We start from the raw sequence: 22,556 nt of genomic DNA on the forward strand, positions 1-22,556 counted from the left end.
AGATTGCAGCCCTTGCCTGATATAAGACCCTCTTGTCTGCCTGCTAGGGACTGTCGGTTTTCTTTTTTCAGCACCCGTCAGACTGGCCCCATCCTCGAGGATCTCGTACAAAAGCTCTCAGCCCCTCCGTCATCAGCAGTAGCGCTGGTTGTCGAGCGGACCGGAGTCGACCTTGAACTTTGACGTAACGTTGCGACGTGAACCCCAACCGGCCTATCACAGTACGCTACCGCTCGTCTGGTTTTGCTCCCAACCACCAGTCTTGCCTCAGCCTGCATTTCTGTCCAGCTACGAGGCGCAGACCATCTTCTTTTTCGTCTGGTTCTTGGTCACTGCAGCTCAAGGTTGCACGAGACGCAGCCTGCTGTGTGGGTGGCTAAGAAGCGTACCTCCAAAGGGTCTGGGCCAAGTTTTGCTTCGTGCAACGGGTTTTTATAAACACCAGCTCTGACCCAGAGTCTGGTGGTCAATAAACGGATTATCCGGGGTTCTTTCTGTCGTTAACATCCACCATTGCCCGCCCTTCTCATTCTCACTGCCCATCATGTTACCCCCACTCGTCCTCGTATCCCTATCTCTCGCCTTCAGCCAGGTCAGCGCCAGTGTCTGGCCAGCACCCAAGAAACTCTCGACCGGCTCGAATGCCCTGTTCATCAGCCAAACGCTGGAAATCACATACAATGGGGGATCTGTACGCTGGCTTCCTTGTTCTAATTCTGCTTCCCATGACAAAGCACAGGATACTGAGAGATTGTTTAACATGCAGCTTCCCTACACTTACGGGTACAGCCCAGCCCCAGGTTCGACCTTCAACAGCAAGGACATTGTCCAAGGCGGCGTTTCGCGGGCCATGGGTGCAATTTTCCAGCAAAACTTTGTTCCATGGAAGTTCCACCCCAAGAATAGCCAATTCGAGCCCGATGTCAATGCGGCGGACAAGAAAGCGGTCACGTCGTTGAAGATCACACAAACGGGCGAGGACAAGGCGAGCGCATTCAAGCCTCTCGCCGGCGAGGTCGACGAATCGTACTCACTCAACATCACGGAAGACGGCGCGGCTACCATCGAGGCCAAGTCTTCGATCGGCGTACTCAGAGGTCTCGAGACCTTTTCGCAGCTTTTCTACAAGCACACTTCCGGGACTTCATGGTACACTCCGTTGGCGCCAATCTCCGTTGAGGATGAACCGGTCTACTCTCATCGAGGAATTCTTATCGATGTGGCTCGAAACTGGTATCCTGTGGAGGACGTTTTGAGAGTCATTGACGCCATGTCGTGGAACAAACTCAACCGCATTCACATCCACATCACAGATTCACAGTCGTGGCCACTTGACATCCCAGCGATGCCTGACCTGTCCGCCAAAGGTGCTTACCAAAAGGGTCTCTCATACACCCCCGCGGACCTGGCGAAGATTCAAGAGTACGCAGTTCACCGCGGAATCGAGCCCATCATCGAGATCGACATGCCCGGACATATTGGCTCAGTGTCTTTCGCATATCCGGAGCTCATCGTGGCTTATAACGAGAAGCCATACCAGTGGTGGTGCTTGGAGCCGCCTTGTGGCGCTTTCAAGATGAACGACTCCCGTGTGGATGATTTCCTAGACAAGCTGTTTGACGACCTCCTGCCGAGAGTAAACCCGTACTCAGCTTACTTCCATACCGGGGGCGATGAGTTGAACAAGAATGATTCAATGCTGGACGACGGTGTCAAGTCCAACTCGACCGAGATCCTGCAGCCGCTCTTGCAGAAGTTCATGGACAAGAACCACGCCCGAATTCGCAAGCACGGCCTCGTTCCGTTCGTTTGGGAGGAGATGGCGCTTGAATGGAACATCACTCTGGGCGACGACGTAGTCATCCAGTCATGGCTGGGAAATGATGCTGTAAAGAACCTCACGAGCCAGGGCCACAAGGTGATTGACAGCAACTACAACCTCTGGGTAAGTTTCATTCCGTCTTAGTGCCAACTGAAGGACTGTTGACTGACCTTGACAGTATCTTGACTGCGGGCGAGGCCACTGGATGAACTTTGATAACGGGGCAGCTTTCGAGCAGTTCTACCCATTCAACGACTGGTGCACGCCGGCAAAGGGATGGCGACTTGCCTACTCACACGATCCCAGAGCGAACCTGACGGAAGCGCAGGCCAAGTTGGTGCTCGGTGGTGAGGTGGCAGCGTGGAGCGAGTCGATCGATTCCGTCAGCATCGACGGCATTCTATGGCCCAGGGCCAGCGCGGCTGGAGAGGTTCTGTGGTCAGGCCGGCAGGATGCCTCGGGGCAGAACAGAAGCCAGTACGATGCGGCACCGAGGCTGGCCGAGTTCAGAGAGCGAATGGTTGCTCGCGGGGTCAGGTCGGAACCGGTGCAGATGACATTCTGCACTCAAGGAAACGCAACGGAATGCGCCTACACCATTGCATGAGGGGTCTGGAGCCTGATGCTTACTGACTCCACGGACGAGTCGCACAACAGTCACGACCCTAGTCTTGACATGAACCTAGAGTGGAGGCCGCGTTACGACCTCGCTGGCCAATAATAATACATTTTCATGACCGAACAGAGTTGGTGCTAGAGGATAGATATTGGCAGTCTTAATCAGCATTCGATGCGGAACGTTGTAGAGGCGGTCCCTCCGCTGTGACTCGCGCCGCCCCCGTCTCCCGTCTCCCGTTGCCCGTTGGATCAAAGGTTCGTCCGGAGGTCCTGCGGGACGTTGCCGCGCGGAAGAACGATGCCGTCAAAACGCATTTGGAGGATACGCTGGACTCATGAGTTGTGCATGTAAGGAGGGTCTCGTGCGAGGGGATCGACAGCAAGGTACATGCCCCGAAGAAAGGGTCCACAGGAAGAACGATGCACGGTGATGAGGAAGCTTCAAGCTGTGAACATGGCGGACTGAATCTCTTGAGTCCAATCCCGAACAGTTTTAGACGACGAGTTGTTTCGACATGGTCCGGCAGTGATATGCTGCAGTGCGGCGCACGCATCGCCGTAGGTGCGGATGGGTTGGAGGCGTCAACCCGGCCGGGAGGGGCGGAGCAGCTAGCGGGGGAGGGAGAGCTTCAATTGCGGGGGAACCAGGGTGGGCGGCAGCAAAATTCCCTTTCTGGGTATTCAGATCGTGGAGGTGGCAGATTATTCGTACTGTGTGGATACCGCTAATGAGAAATGCTGAGTCTTGTCATTGCGATGCCTTGGGCGCTGTCTCTCTCGGGCCACCTCAGTCTCCAAGCCTCCAGTGTCGGTGGGAAGATGCCTTTAACGAATCGACGACGTAGTGAATGACAGCACGCGCACTGTCCATCTCTGCCCCCCCCCCCCCCCCCCCCCCCAAGAACCGAAGCTTCGAAATGGATCTTTGGTTTCCAGCTCGCCTTCCGTCCAATTACTTGTCTCGTTCTGTTGCAAAAGAGCATCCCATCTGCAACTGCTTGGAAGGTTCGTTCGTAAAGCCCACCACATGCCCGTCGACACAACTCGTTGCACCTCGGCAAAGGCATGTACCTTGCAGACTTTGCAACCCCCTCGCGTTTCTGGCTGCTGCTTCATTGGCCGTTTTGCCCGTTTGCTGGCCCAACGTCGCTTGATTCTGGCGCCCAGACGAGCAAACACGACAAGACATGCGTTATCACATTGGATGGATTCCTGTTGCGAACAAGGTCAAGCCCTAGGAGAACGGCTCCCCGCGGCTCTCCAGTCCTCCAATCACTCTCCAACTCCGTCCCCGACGGCGTAGACGTCTACCCGGGGTCCTTTCCCTCTCCGCGATGTCGTCCTCGGTACCGCCTCTCTGAGACCATTCCCAGGGATACGGACGTCGGGAACACACTGCCCAGTGTGATATCTTCACTGGCGAAACAGAGCCCTTGTGTAACTAAGCGGCCACCGCTGTCTCGCGCGTGGTCTACGGTAGCGTTAGGGAAAAGTACACCGCCTCGCATGTAAGTATGCCGTGCAGATCAGCACAAGACAGGGCAATGCCATGCAATGTACGTGCAAAGCGGACGCACCACCAACTCTACCCACCCCGTGATGTATTCAGCGCACAGCGTCGGCGCAAAGGGGAGCAGAAAACATGGGCAAGACGAGACGCGAGGGAGAAAAAAAGCAGAGACGCAATGGTGGCCCAGGTACCTACCCTGCCATGTGGCTTCACACGGCCGCTAACACGCAGAAGGGCAAGTGTTTCGGCGGACGGACAACGACGGTGGGTGGACACCCCATGATTCGATTTCCAACTGCTCCAAGGTAGCTCTAGCTGCCCGCCGAGCGATGGATAGCTGCTTCTGGGTCCTCTTCTGGGCCCATTCTTCAAGTCTACAATAACACAAAAGACCAATAATCTGCCCTTCATTTACCTAGCAGAAGTGCCCTGCCCTGTCCTGCTTTGGTAGCGTCTCTACCCGCGTTCCGAGGATAACGCAACCGAACTCCAAGTGCGGAACAGGGACCAGGCCTCAAGCGTGGATCGAATAAGGTAAGTCTCTGGACCTGCTGGGCTGCTTGCATTGCAGCTTTTTAGCTTATTCGATACACACCTACCCTCTGCCGTTGATCCTCTTAGCTTGCGCCCATATATCAGACGTTTTCCCTTTTGTCTCTATCCCCCCTTCTTGTGCGGCCTGGAATTTCATCCCGATTCCGTTCCCGTCCCTCGTGATATCATATACCCAACTTTCTTTTTCTCAATTCACTCGGGCGGCCTGACTCTTTTTGTTGCCTTTCACAGCGCTGAGAAGATTGCAGCACATCTTCTCCCGTACCATTATTCACAGTCAGCTTACAGACGCCGTTGCTTGATTCCTTCCGAGACACCACACGGTCCCATTTCGTCCGTGGATGAGACTCTGTTTCTCGATATCAGCCTAGTTCGCCGCCAAACCATACATCCTAGAGATTTGGTACTATCCGCCTGTCATCATGGGCTTGGTCGAGGTAGTGCTCGAGTACATCACCGTCAAATCCGTCATCGTCTTTGCCGTTGTAGCATGGTGGTTATGGGTCGCCGTCAAACGCTTCGATGAGTCCATACGCCTCCGCCGTCTGGCGCCCGGCACACGCGGACAGTCGCTCAATGCCCATCTCCCCGGTGGTAGGTACTCTTTTCTGTTACGCCCGTTCGGGATGTTCAGCAACGAGATACAAGGTTGAGGATGGCATTCAGCCTGCCAAGAAAAGGTCGATGACACTGACACTTCCCAGGCATCGACTTCGTTTTCAAGGCCGTTCGCGGCGCCATGTCGCACAAAAACGTCGACTTTTGGCTGGACATGCTCTCCAAGGTCAAGGGATGGACTGGTGAGAAGAGAATCCTGGGCTTGCGCATCGTCTTCACCGCCGAGCCGGAGAACATCAAGGCCATTCTCGCGACGCAGTTCTCCGACTACGGCAAGGGCGAGCCGTTCCACCGGGAGTGGCACGAGTTCTTGGGCGACAGCATCTTCACCACCGACGGCGACCAGTGGCACGCCAGCCGACAGCTCATCCGCCCGCAGTTCGTAAAGGACCGCGTTAGCGACTTGCAATGCTTCGAAGCGCACATCCAGACGCTGTTCAAGACCATCGCCAACGGCGGGGCTCTCGACGGCGAGGACCAGGTGGTCAACATGGATGCCGATGGAAAGGTGATGGACATTTCGGAACTGTTCTTCCGCTACACCCTCGATGTAGCAACGGACTTCCTGTTGGGCGAGGATGTCAAGTCTCTCACGTAGGTTCCTGCATTATTAGCTTATTGACTGCCCAAAGACTTACACCAGTCCAGGACCATCAAGCAAGAATTCGCTGAGGCCTTCAACGAAGTCCAGCGAGTCCAGAACATCCTCGCTCGCGCCGCCAAACTCAAGCCTTTCGTCCCCCTCTTCACCTTCCGCGCGGGTCTCAAGGTGATCAACGGCTTCGTCAACAAGTTCATCGAGCGGGCGCTGCGCCTCTCCCCCGAGGAGCTCGCCTCCAAGTCGAAATCCGACCAGGGCTACACCTTCCTCCACGAACTCGCCAGCTTCACCCGTGACCGCACCGTCCTTCGTGACCAGCTCGTCGCCGTCTTGCTCGCCGGCCGCGACACTACTGCCTCAACGTTGTCGTGGACAATCTACGAGCTGGGCCGTCATCCGGAGGTGGTGCGCAAGCTACGGGCCGAGATCATCGAGCAGGTCGGACTCAACCGCGAGCCGACGTACGCCGACCTGAAGAGCATGAAGTACCTGCAGAACGTCATGAACGAGACGCTGCGTCTGTATCCCGTGGTCCCCTTCAACGTGCGCCTGGCGCTCAAGGACACGACGCTGCCCGTCGGCGGCGGACCGGACGGTACCTTGCCGCTGGCCGTGTGCAAGGACACCCCGATCGGATACTCGACGTTGCTGATGCAGCGACGCGAGGACCTGTACCCGCCTGTCTCTGAGAAGTTTGCGCACCCGAACGAGTTCTCGCCTGAGCGGTGGTATCACTGGCAGCCGAAGCCGTGGACATACGTTCCCTTCAACGGCGGGCCGAGAATCTGCATCGGGCAGCAGTTTGCGTTGACGGAGATGGGGTACACCCTGTGCAGGCTGTTCCAGAGATTCGAGCGCGTGGAGAGCTTCATGGACGAGATCGATGGCGGGAAGCCCCTACTGAAGGCGGAGATTGTGCTTCAGCCTGGCGACGGGGTCAAGGTCGCTTTCTACAAGGGCAAGAACGAGTAAGGTATGGGTAGATGAATCGGAAGCACGGGAGGACTTATTGAAAGGACGGGTCTCACGATCTATTATTTTACGGGGTGTAATAAGAAATGGGCAGATCCAGGACAGGATGGGCGAGAGGTTGAAGTAAGCGTAGCCTTATCATGGCCGTGAAGCAGAACCCTCGCGCCAAGAGGTCAGCGTGCTTGGCAACCAAACGAACAGGATGGTGTCGTTTGGGTAGCCTGATTGGTATCGCGGGGAGATATGGGAGGCACAATGATTGGCCTACTTCCCATGGGCTGACTGCATATCAGGCAGCCTTACTCGAATAGGTGTTGGGAAGCGTACTGTGATTAGGATGCCTTGGCATTAGTACGGCGGGATTTTTCCTTGGGGCGGCGCGCACTTCGCAGAGAAATAGCGGAAGAATCGGTCGTTGTTTATATGCTTGACGAGGGAATGGTCCTCTCGTTGACATTCTCTCTTAGTATGCTACCATCTGCGTGTCTCATGCTACCCACCCTCGACCGACTTTACTGCCGACCGTCACATCCCTGGATACAGTGTTCATAACCCGTCCGTGCCTATGCAAAACCAAAATGCTCATCTACTCAGCCGTATACTTTGAAAATCCAAACCTGAGTCAAACCGCAAAGTGCAATGAGAAAATAAAAAGCTTCAAAGGCGGAAACTCTCCCGGATGGCGGCGCCCAGACGCTGGATAGCCTTGTCCATGTCCTCCTCGCTGGCCGAGGCGAACGTGGCGCGGAAGAAGAGGTCCTTCAACGGCGTGTCCTGCTCGGTGCGGAACCAGGAGCCTCTGGCGCAGAGGACACCCTTGTCGATGCACGAGTCGAAGATCTCCTCCTCGATCTCAAGGAGAGGGCGCGAGGAGACGTCGGGGTGACGGGATTGGTCCACCGTAAGCCACAACTACAGATCGGGTCAACATCTTGTTCTCTGCGAATGTTCACACAGGGGCAGGGGAAAGGTAACTAACAAACATGCCGGCGGCAGGCGGCGTCCAGCTGACGACGTCCTTTGGCAGGTGCTTCTCGCACGCGGCCAGCAGCCAGTCGCGGCGCTTGGTGTACTCCATGCGCAGGTTCATCAGCCACTGCAGATATCCCTCGTGGCCCCAGGTATCGTCGAGAAGCTTCCAGACCGCAATCTGCGAGAGGCCCGCGGGGCCCTGGTTTGCGACCTCGGCGTGGCGGATGTAGCGCTCGATGACCTGGGCCGACGCCGTCACCCACCCGAGCCGCGAACCGGGCACGAGGACCTTGGAGAAGGAATCCATGCGCAGCACGCGGCCGTCGGTGTCCATGCTCAGCAGGGACGGGATGAGCGTCTTGAGGAACTCGTCGACAGACGCCGGGGGCGGGGCCGCCGGGGCGTCGGGGCCGGTGTAGGGCTGCATCTGGAGGAAGTAGTATGGCTCGTCCTCGATGATGTAGATGTCGTGCTTCTGGGCGACGGCGTAGATGGCCTTGCGGCGGGCGGCGGACTGCGTCGCGCCGGTGGGGTTCTGGCCTGAAGGCACGGTGTAGAGCAGGTGCGGTTTCCTGCGGCCGTCGCGGGCGGCCGGGTCCCATTCCGTGAGGATCTCGTCCATGGCCTCCGGGAGGAGGCCCTCCGCGTCGATGGGCACGCCGACGGCCTTGACGCCGAGCGGGGCGATGGTCTCGAGGGCGGTGGAGAAGCTGTACTCCTCGGTCAGGACGCTGTCGTTCCGGTCCTTGTCGCAGAACATGCGCAGCGTCTGCTCGAGGGCGCCGGTGCTGCCGACGGTCTGGCAGCACTGCCAGTCGGCGTAGGGCGGGTTGTACACGAGCTCGGTGTGCTCGGTGACGAAGCGCATCATCTGCGCGGAGCCGGTGGACTGGGTGTAGTTCAGCGCGATGGAGAGGTCGTACTCGGCGTCCTTCTCCGGGTCGCGGGTGTCGTACTTGCCGACGGTGAGGACCTGGCCCGAGGAGATGGTCTCCGCCTCGGAGAAGTGCGGGGCCGTGGGGACGCGGAGGGAGAGCTCGGCGATGGGGAAGTAGGCGCTCGACGGCAGACCGCCGCCGAGGGAGATGAGGCCCGGCTTCTTGAGGTGGCGGGCCGCCTGCTTCAGGGAGCAGGGGTGCCGCGATAGAGACTCTGCGGAGAGGTGACCTGGAGAGGTTGTGAGTGAGGGGCTCACTGCGGGCAAGGGAGGTAGTGCTCACTATCCCATCTCCTTGCTTTGGGTTTGCCCACCGCCTGCGGACAAGGTCAGTATTACGCTTGAATGTGAGATTGGGACAGAAGGTTTGCAATACAGGTGCCTTGAACATGTCACTATCCGAAGCCGCGGCGACGCCTGCTATCAGCTTGCCGGCCTTGCGCCTCCGTTCCCGGACGCCATCGAAGGGCGAAGGTTCCTGACGCTTCTCAAAAGTGGCTTGCCTCTCGACCGGGACTGCATCTGCGACTGATCTATTGCCGGATTTCGAGTGAAAAGGTCGCCGAGAGGAGGAGACATGTGTCACGGGGGCAGCAACAGGGGCCATGCTCCGGAGCCGGAGGTCTGTTAGTTGAGATGACGGGGAGACTGATAAGGGACGTGAAGCCCGTGAAAGGGAGCCATTGAGGCCTCGGCGGGCGGCCCTGGAATACATGGTGGTTTTCAATTTCGAGCAATTGTGTTTATGAAAGTTTTGCAAGTTCCAAGATGTGTTGGCATGTCTCAAGAGAATCAATGCCGCGATTAGGAAGAGGGTGTGACGGTCGTGTGTTATCCGTAGCTGTCGAGATAAAGGAGCATAAGGCGTATCTGACACTCAACAATGAGCGGGTGATGACAGTTGGTGGGGCAGCCCGCAGCTACCCGCAGCTACCCATGCCCCCGCATTGTGCTACTATTCGCCGGTAATTTTTAGGTAATTAGGGGTCCCTGACCGCCGCCTGCCCGCCTGTGAGGGGGTTGCTAATTGGGGGACATTTGGGCGCGTGAGAGGTCGAGGAGACCGCTAACGCTGCGGGAAGGATTGGGCGATGCCGGAGGCGGAGGCCGGGGGACAATGGTGGTCAATGTCCGGCTGTTCGGCCCCGGGTGGGCCTTGCTTCAAGGTTTGCTTGCCGGGTTCCATCCGGACCGCTTGTGTCGGCACCCACTCACCTGAAGCTGATGGCAGGGACAGCCAGATCCGAAGACTGATGAATATACTATGTAAGCGGAGGTTGTAAACCTGGAGTAATGTCAACTAACGAGGCGCTAGCGGCTTTGACGTTTGCGCTTGAACTGGCGGCGGTCAAAGCTACAGAAGAGATTCTCAAAAACAGTCATGGCCTTATCTATTTGCGCACCTCACTTGGCTTCGTCGCAAGTCGTACCGGCTCAGGTTTACAAATCTCAAAGGGGGCCTGCGGCTGCTGTCAGCTTCACAGGACCCAACCTGCCGGCATCTTGACAAAAAACCATACCTATCATCGGCTCCCGGCACTGTCGACGAACTGTCACCAGTAGCCGCGTGTGCTCCTGTTCGAGACACATCTCCATCGACGTACGCACGCGTCATGAATCCCGGACGCTGGCACCACCCAGTCGAGACGCAAAGAGGATCTCAGAAGTCGATGGCATCCCTTCGGATCCCCGTCTATTGGAACAGGGCAGGCAGGGCAGGGTCCATCGCACCGAGTCGACGGGTCCAGTGCCAAGGATTTTGCGCGGCCCCAGCCACCCGTCTTCACCAGCCACCCGATTTATGCCACCCATCCAATCAATCACCGCCCCTCCCAACCCCCTCGTCGCAACTTTTCTCCCGCGGGGAGCCAATCCGAGTTAACCAGACAACGAACATGGGCGCAAACAATACCCATCCTCGCGCCCCAAGGGCCCCGAGGAACAAGGCCATTCAAACAGCCTACGTCCTGCCAGAGTGAATAACAAGCCAAGATCTTGATTTTTTCACCCTTCGCGTCCTTCAATCTCGGACAATCCCACCCCCACCGGCCATGGCACACATATGCTACGTCGACATGGGTTGGGCGCAAAAGCAAAGAGCCTTGCACGGCCCGATGACGCTACTGCACCTGCCAGTGGCTGGACAGATGTTGAAGACCATGTCGCCCATATAACCCATTCACCGCTGCCCGTTCCATCGCGGCATGCACACGTACATGTGCTGCTGCTGCTGCTCCTCTTGCTTTTCCGCCCGTCCATTCGTACCGTACTCTTCACCGTCGTACCAACCGAGTCCGACGTGTCACGGGCTTACACGGATCCTGGCCCGCCTTCCCTGTGACGTCGCCAATTCCTCCTAACGTCTTGGCTGGGCATCCATTCTGTCGGTGGTTCAACTCGAGAGAATCTCTTCAAGTGACAGAGTGAGGGAGCTTCTTTGTTTCCTTCTCGCCTCGAAGGAAGCTTCTCTCCTCGCTGGGAACAGACGCGGTTCTGTGACACCTCACACATTTCTACACAATGCTCTTCTCAAGAAGAGTAGCAGCAGCCGCAACGGCGCTGCTGGCGACAACATCAGCCCAGACATACTCGTCTTGCAACCCCCTCCAGTCAAGTAAGTCAAGTTGTCCCACAAGAAAACGCCTCAAAGTCACCCAATCTAACGTTTCCCTCAAGCATCATGTCCCGCTGATACGGCCCTCGGCATGGCCATCCACGTCGACTTCACACAAGGGGCCGTCAACTCTTTCGCCTCGTCCGGAAACCCGACCTACGGCTCTGACGGCGTTACCTTCACGGTCGCCGCCTCCGGACAAGCACCCCAGCTCATGTCCCTCTTCTACATCATGTTCGGCCGCGTCGAAATCACCCTCAAGGCCGCCACCGGCGCGGGAATCGTCTCCTCGCTCGTCCTGCAGTCCGACACCCTCGACGAGATCGACCTGGAGTGGCTCGGCGCGGACCCAACCGAGGTGCAGTCCAACTACTTCGGCAAGGGCGACGTGACGACCTACAACCGCGGCCAGTTTCACAAGACGGACAACAACCAGGAAAAGTTCATCAAGTACGTCATCGACTGGACCTCGGAGCGCATCGTCTTCACCGTCGACGGCACCGTCGTCCGCACCCTCACCGAGGCCGAGGCCGACACGAACCAGTACCCCCAGTCGCCCATGCAGGTCAAGTTCGGCGCCTGGTCCGGCGGCGACCCCGCCAACGCCGCCGGCACCATCGACTGGGCGCGCGGCCCGACGGACTTCACCAAGGGCCCTTTCCACATGGTCGTCAAGGACATCTCCATCACGGACTACTCCACCGGCAAGGAGTACAAGTACACCGACACCTCGGGCAACTGGGGCTCCATCCAGGCCGTCGACGGCCAGGTCAATGGGAACCTGAACGGCGCGAGCACCCTCACAATCACCGCCAGCGCCGCCGCCGAGACGGGCTCCTCCCCGACGATCCCCGTTGGCGGCATCGGCGCCGACGCGTCCGCCACGCTGACGCAGACCGGTTGGCCTTGGGTTGCGAGCGCGAGGCCTACGGGCGGTTCGGTTCCTGACGGATGGCGCATGACCTCGGAGGGCAAGATCGTACCCGATGCCGGTAACTCAGTGCGGCCGCAGCTTATGGTGTTGGCGTCGTTTGTTCTTGGTGTTGTCGCTCTCATTGGGCGGTGAAGTTCATGACACCACCCGCAGGAGGCGCATCAAACATTTGTTTTTTTTAATGAACTGTAATGGATATCTACGCACGAGGGCTTGGGAGACATAAATATTTAGAATACGGGCGCAAAAGGCCCAACCAGGGAGGTCGCATACTACGGCGTTTTTGCATTGGGTGGTCACGGACGAAACGAGATACAACAGAAGGTTGGATGTACATGTGATGATAGATGCAGTGTAATATACACAACCAATGAATCAATTGGCGACAAGACCACCACCAGTGCTTCAAAGGGGTGAAAACCATGACCTGCAATGGAAACTGTGAGCGCAGGTGGGCGTGCCAAATGTGGGGGCACGGTAGGATTTCTTAGTGCTCAATTAGAGACTGCAATTTTATAAGCGGCGTTGTGGCAGAGTGGTCTAATGCGCAAGACTAGAAATCTTGTTCCTTCGGGAGCGTCTGTTCGAATCAGGCCAACGTCGATTACCTTTTGATTTTTGCATCTCAGGCTCCCTTTTGGCATGAATAGGTTTGCCAGAACTTTTGGCCTGTTCACGAATGTGAATCCGCTCACTACTACTTGAAGCTGGGAATGTAATGCTGTTGCCATGTGCTCTCGTGTTGGCCTTGAGGGTAGCCATACTTTGCTATCGTCACTACCGTCGGTGTAGTCTTTACCCACTTCTATCGTCCTCATTTGAAGAGTAGTTGCATAACCAATTGACTGCAACAACAAAAGAAAACGAGGCGGGACCTTCTCGACGATAAAGGGCTGGATTTCTGAATACAGGCCGAGCAGACGACAACCACATAAGCGAAACTCTGCATTATTGAATTGGTAAGTTTAATTAGCTACTGGAGTAATCTAGCTCGCTGTGGGTGTATCTGGCTCTATAGCAAGAATGAGCGGACGGCGGTCTCCAAGCCACCGTGTCTTGAGCAATGGCTCCGTATAACTCTTGCGGTCGTCTCTCGCTGTATGCATGCGTTGCATCACTGTGCCATCCCTCCGGTATATGCTCTCCTGCCTCCCCGAAAGCCCAACGCCTAAAGAAATCCGTGGCGTCTGTTGCCCTGTTTCGGACTTTTGTGGACTCTGGTGCCCGATGTCGAAATGCTAAAATGAAATGCTTTTGGTACAAACAAATACAAAAGATTCTGCCTTGGGTGGTTGAAAATTTCCCACTTGAGCGTCGCGGCAGAAAGATCAGAACTCCCAGTCCTCGTCTTCGACAGACTTGATGGCCCAGCTGAACTTCTCACGAAGCGTCTTGGAGAAGAACTTCTCAATGGGCACATCGAACTTCTTGGAGAAGACCACAGTGAGACGAGGGTCGATGTAGTTCTGCGCATTATGTTAGCGATTGGACATCCCTTCCAAGTCATGCAAACAACTTACGATCTTACTGGTGCTCAGAGCAACCTCCTTGTTGCCGTCGCGGTCGGCAGCTTGGAGCTCCAAGGCTTTGATCCTCTCATCGATCTTCTTAACCTGCTCATCGAGCTTCTCGACTGTAGGACTGCGGCCCTCAGCCTCAACCTTCTTCGACTTGTTCTCCTTCTTGAACTTGGCGGCAAGCTCGTCGGCAGCCTTGAGGCGCTCCTTAAGCTCCTTCTCGGGGAAAGGCTTCTCGCCATCAGCAGCACGCTTCTCGTTGTCCTTCTGGAATTTCTTGGTGATCTTTGTGCGCTGCTCTTCCACCAGGAACTTCTGGTGCTCCAAAACCCACTCATCATCCAGCTCCTCGGGTCGAGCAAAGAAGTCAGCACCCTTCTTCTTCTTAGTCTTGGGCTCGACATCCAGCATCATCAGCTTCGTGCGCCATTGCTGGTAACGAAGACCCTTGATGCGATCACCAAGCTTCTCCATCTGAGCTTCATGAGCAGCACCAACGGTGCGCTTGTGGTTGCAAAGAATGGCGACCTCACGGTTGCAGTCGTTGTAAAGCTTGACCTTCTCGGGGATCGTCAGGTTCTCGACCTTGAGCTTCTTCAAGAGAGTTGACATGGTGAAGGAGGCGTTGTAGGTACGGAAGACCTTCGCCGTGAGACCGGGCATGTAGTTCTTCAGGTGGTTGTTGAGCTGAGTTGTCGTCAGGCGGTCGAAAATGTCGTCGCCGTCAGCCTTGGGGGCCTTCTTGAAGAGCTTGAGGTTCTTGAAGACTTGCTTCTCGACCGTGACCTCATCGTAGAATCGAATACTGTCCTTTCCGAGGAAATCGAAAATGACAGTATTGGGCTCCCGCAGGGTGATGTGCTCGTACTTGAGAGAGCAGCAACCGACGGTCTCGGCCTCATTTTCAGAGTCCTTCTCGTTACCTGCTCTGAGAGCAAACTTGTCGATCAGATAAACGGCCGTAGCCCTCTGACGGTCAGCCATTACCTCGCTCTTCAGGTCTCTGGTGTAGTCTCTGCGAATTCTGTCGATGTGCTTTTTCAGCTCACGAGCCTTCTCGAACTTCTTCATATCGCTCTGGCCCTTGATGGCGCTGGCAGCACCAAGCATGACGTACTTGTACGCGCCGTTGATGTTTTCCTGCCACATTGCCAGCCAGGTGGCCTTGTTGTCGTGAACGACGGCCTTCCACTTGTGGCCCTTGGGAGCTTCCGGGACCTTGGCATCCTTGCCAATATTGATGGTGACCTGCTCGGGATACACTCTCCTCTTGAACTTTCCGGTCTTCGGATGCTCTCCACGCCCACGGAAAAGACTGGGGGGTTCGACACGGAAGTTTCCAACCTTCTCCTTGCGTCCATCCCACTTGCAGTACATGAAAGGCTCTTCTAATTCGTCCTTCTCGGCCTTCGCAGCCTTCTTCTCCGCAGCAGTTCGGTTTTTCCGAGCCGCACTTTGTTGCTCAGAGTACTGAAACATCGCGTTGAAATCCATCTTGGAGAAATCCTTGATGTCGACCTTGTTGCCCTGCTTATCCGTTGCAGGCTTACCGGACTCCTTCAGAACCTGCTTGAAGTCTTCGAAAAAGTTCTTCTGGAAAACCGGGTTCTCAACGTTGTGCTTCGATGAGAGCATAGAGCCGAAATACCAGGCAACCTCCTCAGCTTCGATGGGCAGGTTGACTGGCTTGCCATCATAGTGCAGCTTGACGTTCTTGGGAAGTGCCTGATATTCGGGTGGGAAAAGAACGCCGTTGTGTTCAAGAGTCGTCCATTTCTGGCTGTCATCCTCTTTCTTTGGCGCATTCCACCACTCGTACTCCTCTCCCTCCTCGTCCTCGGGTGCCTCACTTTCCTGCTTGGCCTTTGCAGCCGCCTTGCCCTTCGCAGGTGCAGCAGCCTTGCCCTTAGCCGCCGGTTTAGCTGCGGCCTTCTTGCCCTTGGCCGCGATGGGCTCATCGGAATCGGACTCGGCCTTGATGCCATTGGTCTTCTTAGCAGCACCGTTTGATTGACGCTTCTTCGTGGCTGACTTTGCGAGAGGCTCATCGTCAGACTCATCCTTGATGGCCTTCTTCGGGGTTGCCTTCTTTGTCTTGGACTCGTTGGCACGAATGTTGCGAGCCTCTTTCGCGGCTGCCTTCTCGATATCGGCCTTCTTCTTCGCAAGCTTGGCACCTAGGGGCTGGTCGTCGTCGGATGAGTCTGGCAAGGCTGTCTCCTTGTAGGAAGGAGGCAGGTTCTTGCCTCTTCTTGACGTGAGAGGTTCATCGTCGGAATCCGAGTCCACTGGCTTCTGCTTTGTCTTTTGTCGCTTGGCCTGAATCTGGTGTCAGCCTCGGACTCCGCCACCTGTTGCCTGCCATGTGTAACCTACCATGGGAACATCGTCGTCGCTTTCTTCGGATTCATCCTTGTAGTTGATCTTGGGCAATGACGACCGTGACTTTCGCTTCGATCCGTTGGTGGAAGGGCCATCGACGTCCATCTCGTCGTCGACGGGACCATTTCGAATGGAGAGACCGGGCGGGGCAGCCCTAGCTTTGGATGCGGTGCGATCCATGTCTCTGTCAACGGCTTTTGAGATTTTGGCGGAGGAGACTGTGAACGATGAAGTTAGAAAAAAGGCCAAGGTTTCTCGAGTTGCCGAAGCCGAGTTGGGGGACGCGACGAGTCAGGCTGAGGCTGGCGCTGGGCAGGCGACGAGTGAAAAAAAAAAAGTGACACGTCAAAGGACGGCAAGGCGCGAAGGGTGAGGCGTCCGAAAGCGCAAAAAGACGAGTCTAAATCACTTAGCGCACTTACCTTGTCCTTTGGACCTCGCAAGAGGCATGTCGTCGTCGGAGCTGCTCATAGTTAAAGCTCTCGGTTCGCGACGTTTATGGACGGTTAAGTAAGATCTGAATCGCAAAGTCCAAAACCGGGGCCTTGTGGAGCGGGAAAAGTTGTAGAAGCCGATCCGCGCGGGAGAATCGCGTAGATGTAGAGGCAAAAGACGGATGGAATGAATGGCCGCCACGAGCTAAATAAGACGCAGGGGATGGCCCACGTCTGTCAATTGAGGAAGGCGCGGGAGGTCGAGTTTTTCACGAGGGATCGAGGGAAAGAGAGAGACTTGGAGGGTGGGAATGGTTCTACGGCACCTTCCAGCGAGAGTTTTGGAAAACCCGGTAAAAGGAAGGATCTGGTTAGTTGCTTACGACTACCTAGTTAAGTAAGGTATGGGAAAAAGGGAAAGACCGACGATGTGGCTGGGAGATGGAACCCGGCTGGGACAGGACACCTCCACTTTCAGTCAATCCAATCCAATGTGGCTGAGCGGCGCCAGAGTTTAACCGGTAACCGAACAACTGTGGAGTGGAGAGAGCCGGGTGCGAAGAATGCTCGGGACAGGAAAACTGCTCGAACTGCCAATCTCGCATCCCCGACGCACCGCCAGCAACATCAATTGGTCTCGAAAGCGGTCGTGATCAATTGATCTCCACAACGGCAGAGCCTCGATCTCCTTAATTCCCAACATTCACAATGCTTTCCCGGGCGGCGAGACCAGCTCTGCGAGCTGCGGCTGCGGCTCCCTCGCGGTAAGTCGGAATCCACACTTTGTTGAGCTCGGAAAATCGGAGGAAGGGAAACGAAGGGGTTGTGGTTTTTTCGGTTTCGACGACGACCAACCATCGATCGAGGAGGACACGCGGCATCGAAAACGAAGTTCTTGCGACCGATACCCCGATTGCGAAGGAACAAAATGGAGAGAGAAAGTTTAATTGCTGATTGCGGTTTCGCTCATCTAGAGTCACGGCCAGCGCGCCCAGCACCGCTGCCACCTTCGCGACCCTGCGTGAGATCGAAGGCCGCCTCAAGTCCATCCGCAACATCGAGAAGATCACCAAGACCATGAAGATCGTAGCCTCCACCAAGCTCAACCGCGCTCAGAGGGCCATGACCGACTCCCGTGTCTACGGATCGACCTCGAACCAGGTCTTCGACTCTGCCGAGACCAAGCCCCTCGAGGGTGATGGCAAGAAGGAGCTCATCATCGTCTGCTCCTCCGACAAGGGTCTCTGTGGTGGTATTCACTCCGGTCTGTCCCGCTACATCCGCCGCGAGTTCCTCGAGAAGGGTGCCACTGCCGACCTCGTCATCCTCGGCGAGAAGTGCAAGTCCCAGCTCCAGCGCACCAACTCCAAGGACATCCAGCTCAGCTTCGCCGGCGTCGGCAAGGACGTCCCCACCTTCGCCGATGCCCAGGCCATCGCCGACCAGGTCGTCCAGCTCGAGGGCGACTACTCCTCCATCAAGATCCTCTACAACAAGTTCCTTAACGCCACGGCGTACGAGCCCACCGTTGTTGAGGCATTTTCCGAGGAGGCCATCCTCTCTTCCCGTATGCCTCCCGACCACTTGGTACCGTGATGTAATAGCAACCTGACCGTCTCGTAGCCAACTTCTCCGCCTTTGAGGTCGACGAGGAGCTCATCCCCAACCTCCGCGAGTACGCTCTTGCCAACTCCATCTACTGGGCTCTGGCTGAGGGTCACGCCTGCGAGATCTCTGCCCGTCGCAACGCCATGGACGTACGTCATAAATCCAGTCCCTCATCGCATCCCTGCAGCTCACTGACACTACACACAGAACGCCTCCAAGAACGCCGGTGACATGATCAGCAAGTACCAGATTCTCTTCAACCGTACCCGTCAAGCCGTCATTACCGGAGAGCTGGTCGAGATTATTACTGGTGCCACTGCCTCCGCGGACATGTAAACTGTTGGAAGCGAAAAAAACATCAGATAGAGATGATTCCTACCTCTCTTCCCTTTGTATCAAGCTACCTAGGGCGGCTATTGCCCTCGTCAGTGTAACAAATCCTCGCGAATACATCCTGATCTAGAACATGGATGGGAATTCTTTCACCTGCTGTTTCAAAAACACTTCACGCCCCGTTTCACGATCGTGCTCATGATGCAGTTGATTGCTATGTACGACGGGGGAATAATTTACAAGGGCTAATTACTATTGTATGAATAACCCCGTCTCCCTCGATGCGGAGTAGGCCAAAGTGAAGAAACACTGGGTATGCATGAATTCCCTCTCAACGCCGGATAACCACGAACCCTAGGATGCATACTGCCATGCACCCGTTTCGCAAGAAAACAGAAAACAGAAGACAAAAAAGCACCGTAGCCCGCCCGAGCAGTTCGCCTCTAGCACCTGAGCCTGTCCCATGCTTTCACAGTGAAATACACAGGCCAATGCGCCAGCTCCGCAATCAGAACTCCATATCGCTGCCGTCACTTTCGGCATAGCTGACATGCTTGGTTCGGCGATACTTATTCGCGCTTCCCTCTCTGTTGGACTCATCTCCATGGGCCTGGTGCAAGGGTAGGAAAGGGTGCTCCGCGTGATATGTCTTCTCGTGCTCGACGTAATCCTTTTCCCACTGCGCCGACTTCTCCTCGTATACTTTGACAGCGTCTGCATACTCCGCCTTCATTTCAGTGGCTTTATCCTCAAATGGCTTTCTCTCCTCAAGGGGAGTAGCCTTCCACATCTTGGAAGTCATGGTCCGCACTTCATTCGGAGCAGCCTTCTTCTTGTGGGATCGCTCGGCATCGCACTTTTGCCGCGCAATTTCGAATATGGCCTTGCTAAAGAGCACATAAGCGTTCGCCGCTGCTTTGCGGGGTTGCTCGGGCCGTTCGCCAATCTGAGACCTGATGTACTCCCAGGTGGCGAGCTCGTAGGCTTCTCTGTGGGCTTCTTCGGGGTCCTTGGGCCTCTCTGTCTCCTTTCGTTTATTTGAGATGCTTTCCTTGGAAAGAACTAAGGGCGTTGGCACGTCAATTGGCCCAAGCATCGACTCCAGGGCCTCGGAAGCGGCTCGCAGACCGGATAGGTAGGCTCCATGAACGGTGGCTGGATGTGTTCCTATCGTGTGCTCTCCAGCGAAGAACAAATTGCCTATGGGACGAGCCATGGCGTCGTAATCTCCCGGTTGCATATCCGGACCTGCTGAGGAGTAGCTTCCTCTGGCAAACCTATCCGCTGACCACCTTGTGACAATGGCTTCGACGGGGTGAGGCACCTTGGCACCAAAGATGCTCCGCAGAACTCTTGTCGCCTCAGCAATGAGGTTGTCATTGCTATTGTATTGGGTGTCAAAGCCAGCCTCGCCCGCCATCAACGCCACAAGACAGGGGAGGCCCGTTGTCTGGGTTACATTGAACCACTGGAACATGCGTCCACGCTGTGAGTTGTAGTCGCGCTGATTGACACTGTGACGGTTCGTTGCATCTCGCAAAACGCCAAAGATGTGTCTCTGGGTATCCCAGAATGGTTCTTCGTAAACCAGGACCACTTTGTTTAACACGCCGTACCCAATGCGATTGATGGCTTCGCTCTTCCATTCTGGCAAAGGCGGTTCAAAGGTGACGTTGCCCTGCTTTAGGACGCCCAAAGGTATGGTCGAGATAACGTAGTCAGCCTCCACGGTTTCTCCATCTTCGCAGTGAACAGTCGCACGACCATTCACCTCAAGGCTGTAGACAATCTTGTCAACGGGCGACTTAGTACGAACGTCCAGAGGCGTAGGACAATGCAGGAGGCCCCGGGGAACGCTCTGATATCCACCCACGATCATCGTATGATCGCCTTCAAACTCATTACCAGCATCAATGTCCCAGCCACCCAGACTGAGATGGTACATGTCCGTAGCATTGCTGTATTCGAGGTTGGCGACATGCCAATTAAGCAAGCGGTGGTCCTGTGATGTCAAATCAATGATGTTGCGATACTGAACAACAGCTTCGTCAAATATTGTGCCAAGCGTCGCGTCGGGCATGCGAGTAGCATTGCCGAGGTCGATGTTTGCCTCATTTGACAACCCGTTCTTGAGAGTCCACCCCATGGCCTTTGCCTTCTCGCCTGCTTTGAGGATTCCCGGTGTTCCAGGCTGGGTATGGACGCGCCCAGTCAGCTTGTCAGAGGATACGGGCACCATGTTGACTCTCTCAGGCACATTCTGCTGAGACACGGGAGGGGCGTGTGGGAGAGCCGCAGCTTCTTCCTCAGCTTGAGCGATTGTCCTGTGTCCATCACTGTTGGCATCCCGCCCCTCATTGACCGCGTCCCGATTGCCCTCGATGCGTTTCGAGGGTTGCGTTTTCCATTTGAACTCGCTCACGCGGTCTAGACAGTCATTGTACAGCTCCTCAACTAGAGTATCCCTCGTATGGTCTACGGGCTTGCCGTTCGAGTCGTAAATGGTTGTCGCTGATCGCAAGGCACGGTAAGGCAGGCTCAGTTGTCCGCGTACAAGAATGTTCATTGGATTGCCACGATGGAATCCTGTGATGATCATACCGCCCATCTCAGCAGTATGTCTCTTGTCAACGAAATCAGGAAGCGGAGTCTTCGGCTTCGACTTGAATTCCCTCGAATAGACTCTCCCACCAATACGGCCGCGACCTTCGAGGACGATGATTTCTGGAGGTGCTTCTCCCAGGGCACCAAACTGTTCCGAATACTGTTGGACGAGGCCATCCAGATGCCTTGCGCACCCTAAGCCTGACATGCCAGCCCCAATTACGACTATTCTCCTTCTCTTCGGGCGATATTCTGCGTCAGTCATTTGCTCATCGTCTTTTTTCGTCTCCGGGAACTCTACGCATCCGAAGTTGATGTAGCCTCGTCGCAAAAGCCAGTCGTAACAGACGCTTGCCGCGTTAAACCATCGGGCGCTAGCGCATCCAACTGCCTCATTCCTCGCTACTGCAACCCGTGGGTTACTGTACCATAGTCGAAGAATGCCGTTTCTGATGTTGAGGTACGTTGTCACTTGAACGTGACTAATATGTTGCCGCAGCATCTGATATTCCTCCTCATGCAGAGCGTAAGGATTTAGCCGTGAGGATTCGGCTGCCTCGATGCATAAGGTCGCGTATTCATAGGCTGAGAGGTTTGATGGGACAGACGATCTTGGTTTGACATCGAACGACCGTCGCGGAGTTTCCCGAACAGGAGGATTTTCGATCTCTGTCGATGGTAGAGATTGTTCTGGAGGCCCGTCGAGGTCTACTGGGGTTGTTGCCTTACTAGAAACGGACGGTGGCGCCGACGATAGCTCCGATTGCCTATCAGAGAGATTCTCAGTGGGCGACTCGAACGACTCATGAGGAACGTCGGGTAGTTGTAATTGATGGGTATCTGACGTGGCATCATCTTCCATTGGTGTCCTGTCTGTACGTCAGCGACCCGACGCTTGGCTCAGACCACACACCGCTAAGCATGTCGGTCAAGAAGGAGAACAAAAATCCACCTACTCATGATTGGACTCGAACGTAGGCGAGGGCTCTGCCTCGTCTTGGCTCGTGTCATCGAGGTCCATGTCTTCCGTCCAGACTACGATTTCTGGGGCAATTTCTGACACGGCCTCTGAAGATAGACGGCTTGATGAAGACGAAGTTGAGTCTGAAAGGTTCTTTGCCGATATACGATCTAAGGGAGCATTGGCCCTTGAAGGCGGCAAGTCTGATATGTGTGAGTCCTGGCTCGAGAAAGCCATCAATGGTCCCTTTCCAAATCCAGATTCCTGCTTAACACGAGGTCGCAAACTTGTTCTCATGTTTCGATCGTCGACTCGAACTGGACTCGGGGATGAGGAGTTGATATGTATGAATGGAGGCGAGTCGTCACCGATGAGAAATTGCTTGCTCGGCCTGTGGTCCCGTTCGGGGTTGATGTGACAGTTTAGTTCTAAGTCGACACCATGATACGGTCTCTCAGGTGCACCTGGATAGTCGTTCTAATTGAAAATTGTTAGCTGATTTGAGTTCTCATACCTGCCAGCAGCCGATATAAGAGGAGACAATATCTGAGGTACCGACCTTGA

General features: G+C 55.6%; 7 protein-coding genes across 7 annotated transcripts; 4 read left to right on the forward strand and 3 right to left on the reverse strand.

The window, feature by feature from the left end:
* Window positions 1–544: 544 nt before the first annotated feature.
* Window positions 545–2,429, forward strand: CGCA056_v000505 (Beta-hexosaminidase; the record flags this gene model as incomplete). Its single annotated transcript, XM_037315766.1, has 3 exons — window positions 545–691; window positions 767–1,945; window positions 2,001–2,429. 3 exons carry the CDS (start codon window positions 545–547, stop codon window positions 2,427–2,429), a joined length of 1,755 nt encoding a protein of 584 aa, XP_037185614.1.
* Window positions 2,430–4,927: 2,498 nt separating this feature from the next.
* Window positions 4,928–6,696, forward strand: CGCA056_v000506 (Cytochrome P450 52A13; the record flags this gene model as incomplete). Its single annotated transcript, XM_037315767.1, has 3 exons — window positions 4,928–5,099; window positions 5,210–5,717; window positions 5,772–6,696. The coding sequence occupies 3 exons, from the start codon at window positions 4,928–4,930 to the stop codon at window positions 6,694–6,696; spliced, it is 1,605 nt and encodes a 534-aa protein (XP_037185611.1).
* Window positions 6,697–7,353: 657 nt separating this feature from the next.
* CGCA056_v000507 (Aromatic amino acid aminotransferase) lies at window positions 7,354–9,212 on the reverse strand (the record flags this gene model as incomplete). Its single annotated transcript, XM_037315768.1, has 4 exons — window positions 7,354–7,608; window positions 7,676–8,835; window positions 8,889–8,922; window positions 8,982–9,212. 4 exons carry the CDS (start codon window positions 9,210–9,212, stop codon window positions 7,354–7,356), a joined length of 1,680 nt encoding a protein of 559 aa, XP_037185612.1.
* A 1,913-nt stretch (window positions 9,213–11,125) lies between these two features.
* CGCA056_v000508 (putative extracellular glycosidase) lies at window positions 11,126–12,285 on the forward strand (the record flags this gene model as incomplete). The annotated part of the gene is made up of 2 exons (XM_037315769.1): window positions 11,126–11,219; window positions 11,282–12,285. The coding sequence occupies 2 exons, from the start codon at window positions 11,126–11,128 to the stop codon at window positions 12,283–12,285; spliced, it is 1,098 nt and encodes a 365-aa protein (XP_037185609.1).
* Window positions 12,286–13,481: 1,196 nt separating this feature from the next.
* On the reverse strand, window positions 13,482–16,523 carry top1 (DNA topoisomerase 1; the record flags this gene model as incomplete). The annotated part of the gene is made up of 4 exons (XM_037315770.1): window positions 13,482–13,619; window positions 13,674–15,989; window positions 16,047–16,270; window positions 16,475–16,523. 4 exons carry the CDS (start codon window positions 16,521–16,523, stop codon window positions 13,482–13,484), a joined length of 2,727 nt encoding a protein of 908 aa, XP_037185610.1.
* A 671-nt stretch (window positions 16,524–17,194) lies between these two features.
* CGCA056_v000510 (ATP synthase subunit gamma) lies at window positions 17,195–18,430 on the forward strand (the record flags this gene model as incomplete). The annotated part of the gene is made up of 4 exons (XM_037315771.1): window positions 17,195–17,250; window positions 17,461–18,053; window positions 18,110–18,243; window positions 18,302–18,430. The coding sequence occupies 4 exons, from the start codon at window positions 17,195–17,197 to the stop codon at window positions 18,428–18,430; spliced, it is 912 nt and encodes a 303-aa protein (XP_037185708.1).
* Window positions 18,431–18,935: 505 nt separating this feature from the next.
* Kdm1a (Lysine-specific histone demethylase 1A) lies at window positions 18,936–22,289 on the reverse strand (the record flags this gene model as incomplete). The annotated part of the gene is made up of 2 exons (XM_037315772.1): window positions 18,936–21,900; window positions 21,988–22,289. The coding sequence occupies 2 exons, from the start codon at window positions 22,287–22,289 to the stop codon at window positions 18,936–18,938; spliced, it is 3,267 nt and encodes a 1,088-aa protein (XP_037184552.1).
* Between the last annotated feature and the right edge of the window lie 267 nt (window positions 22,290–22,556).

This window comes from Colletotrichum aenigma (genome assembly GCF_013390185.1).
Source record: "Colletotrichum aenigma strain Cg56 chromosome Unknown KSG_Cg56_contig01, whole genome shotgun sequence".
Taxonomy (NCBI): Eukaryota; Fungi; Ascomycota; class Sordariomycetes; order Glomerellales; family Glomerellaceae; genus Colletotrichum; species Colletotrichum aenigma.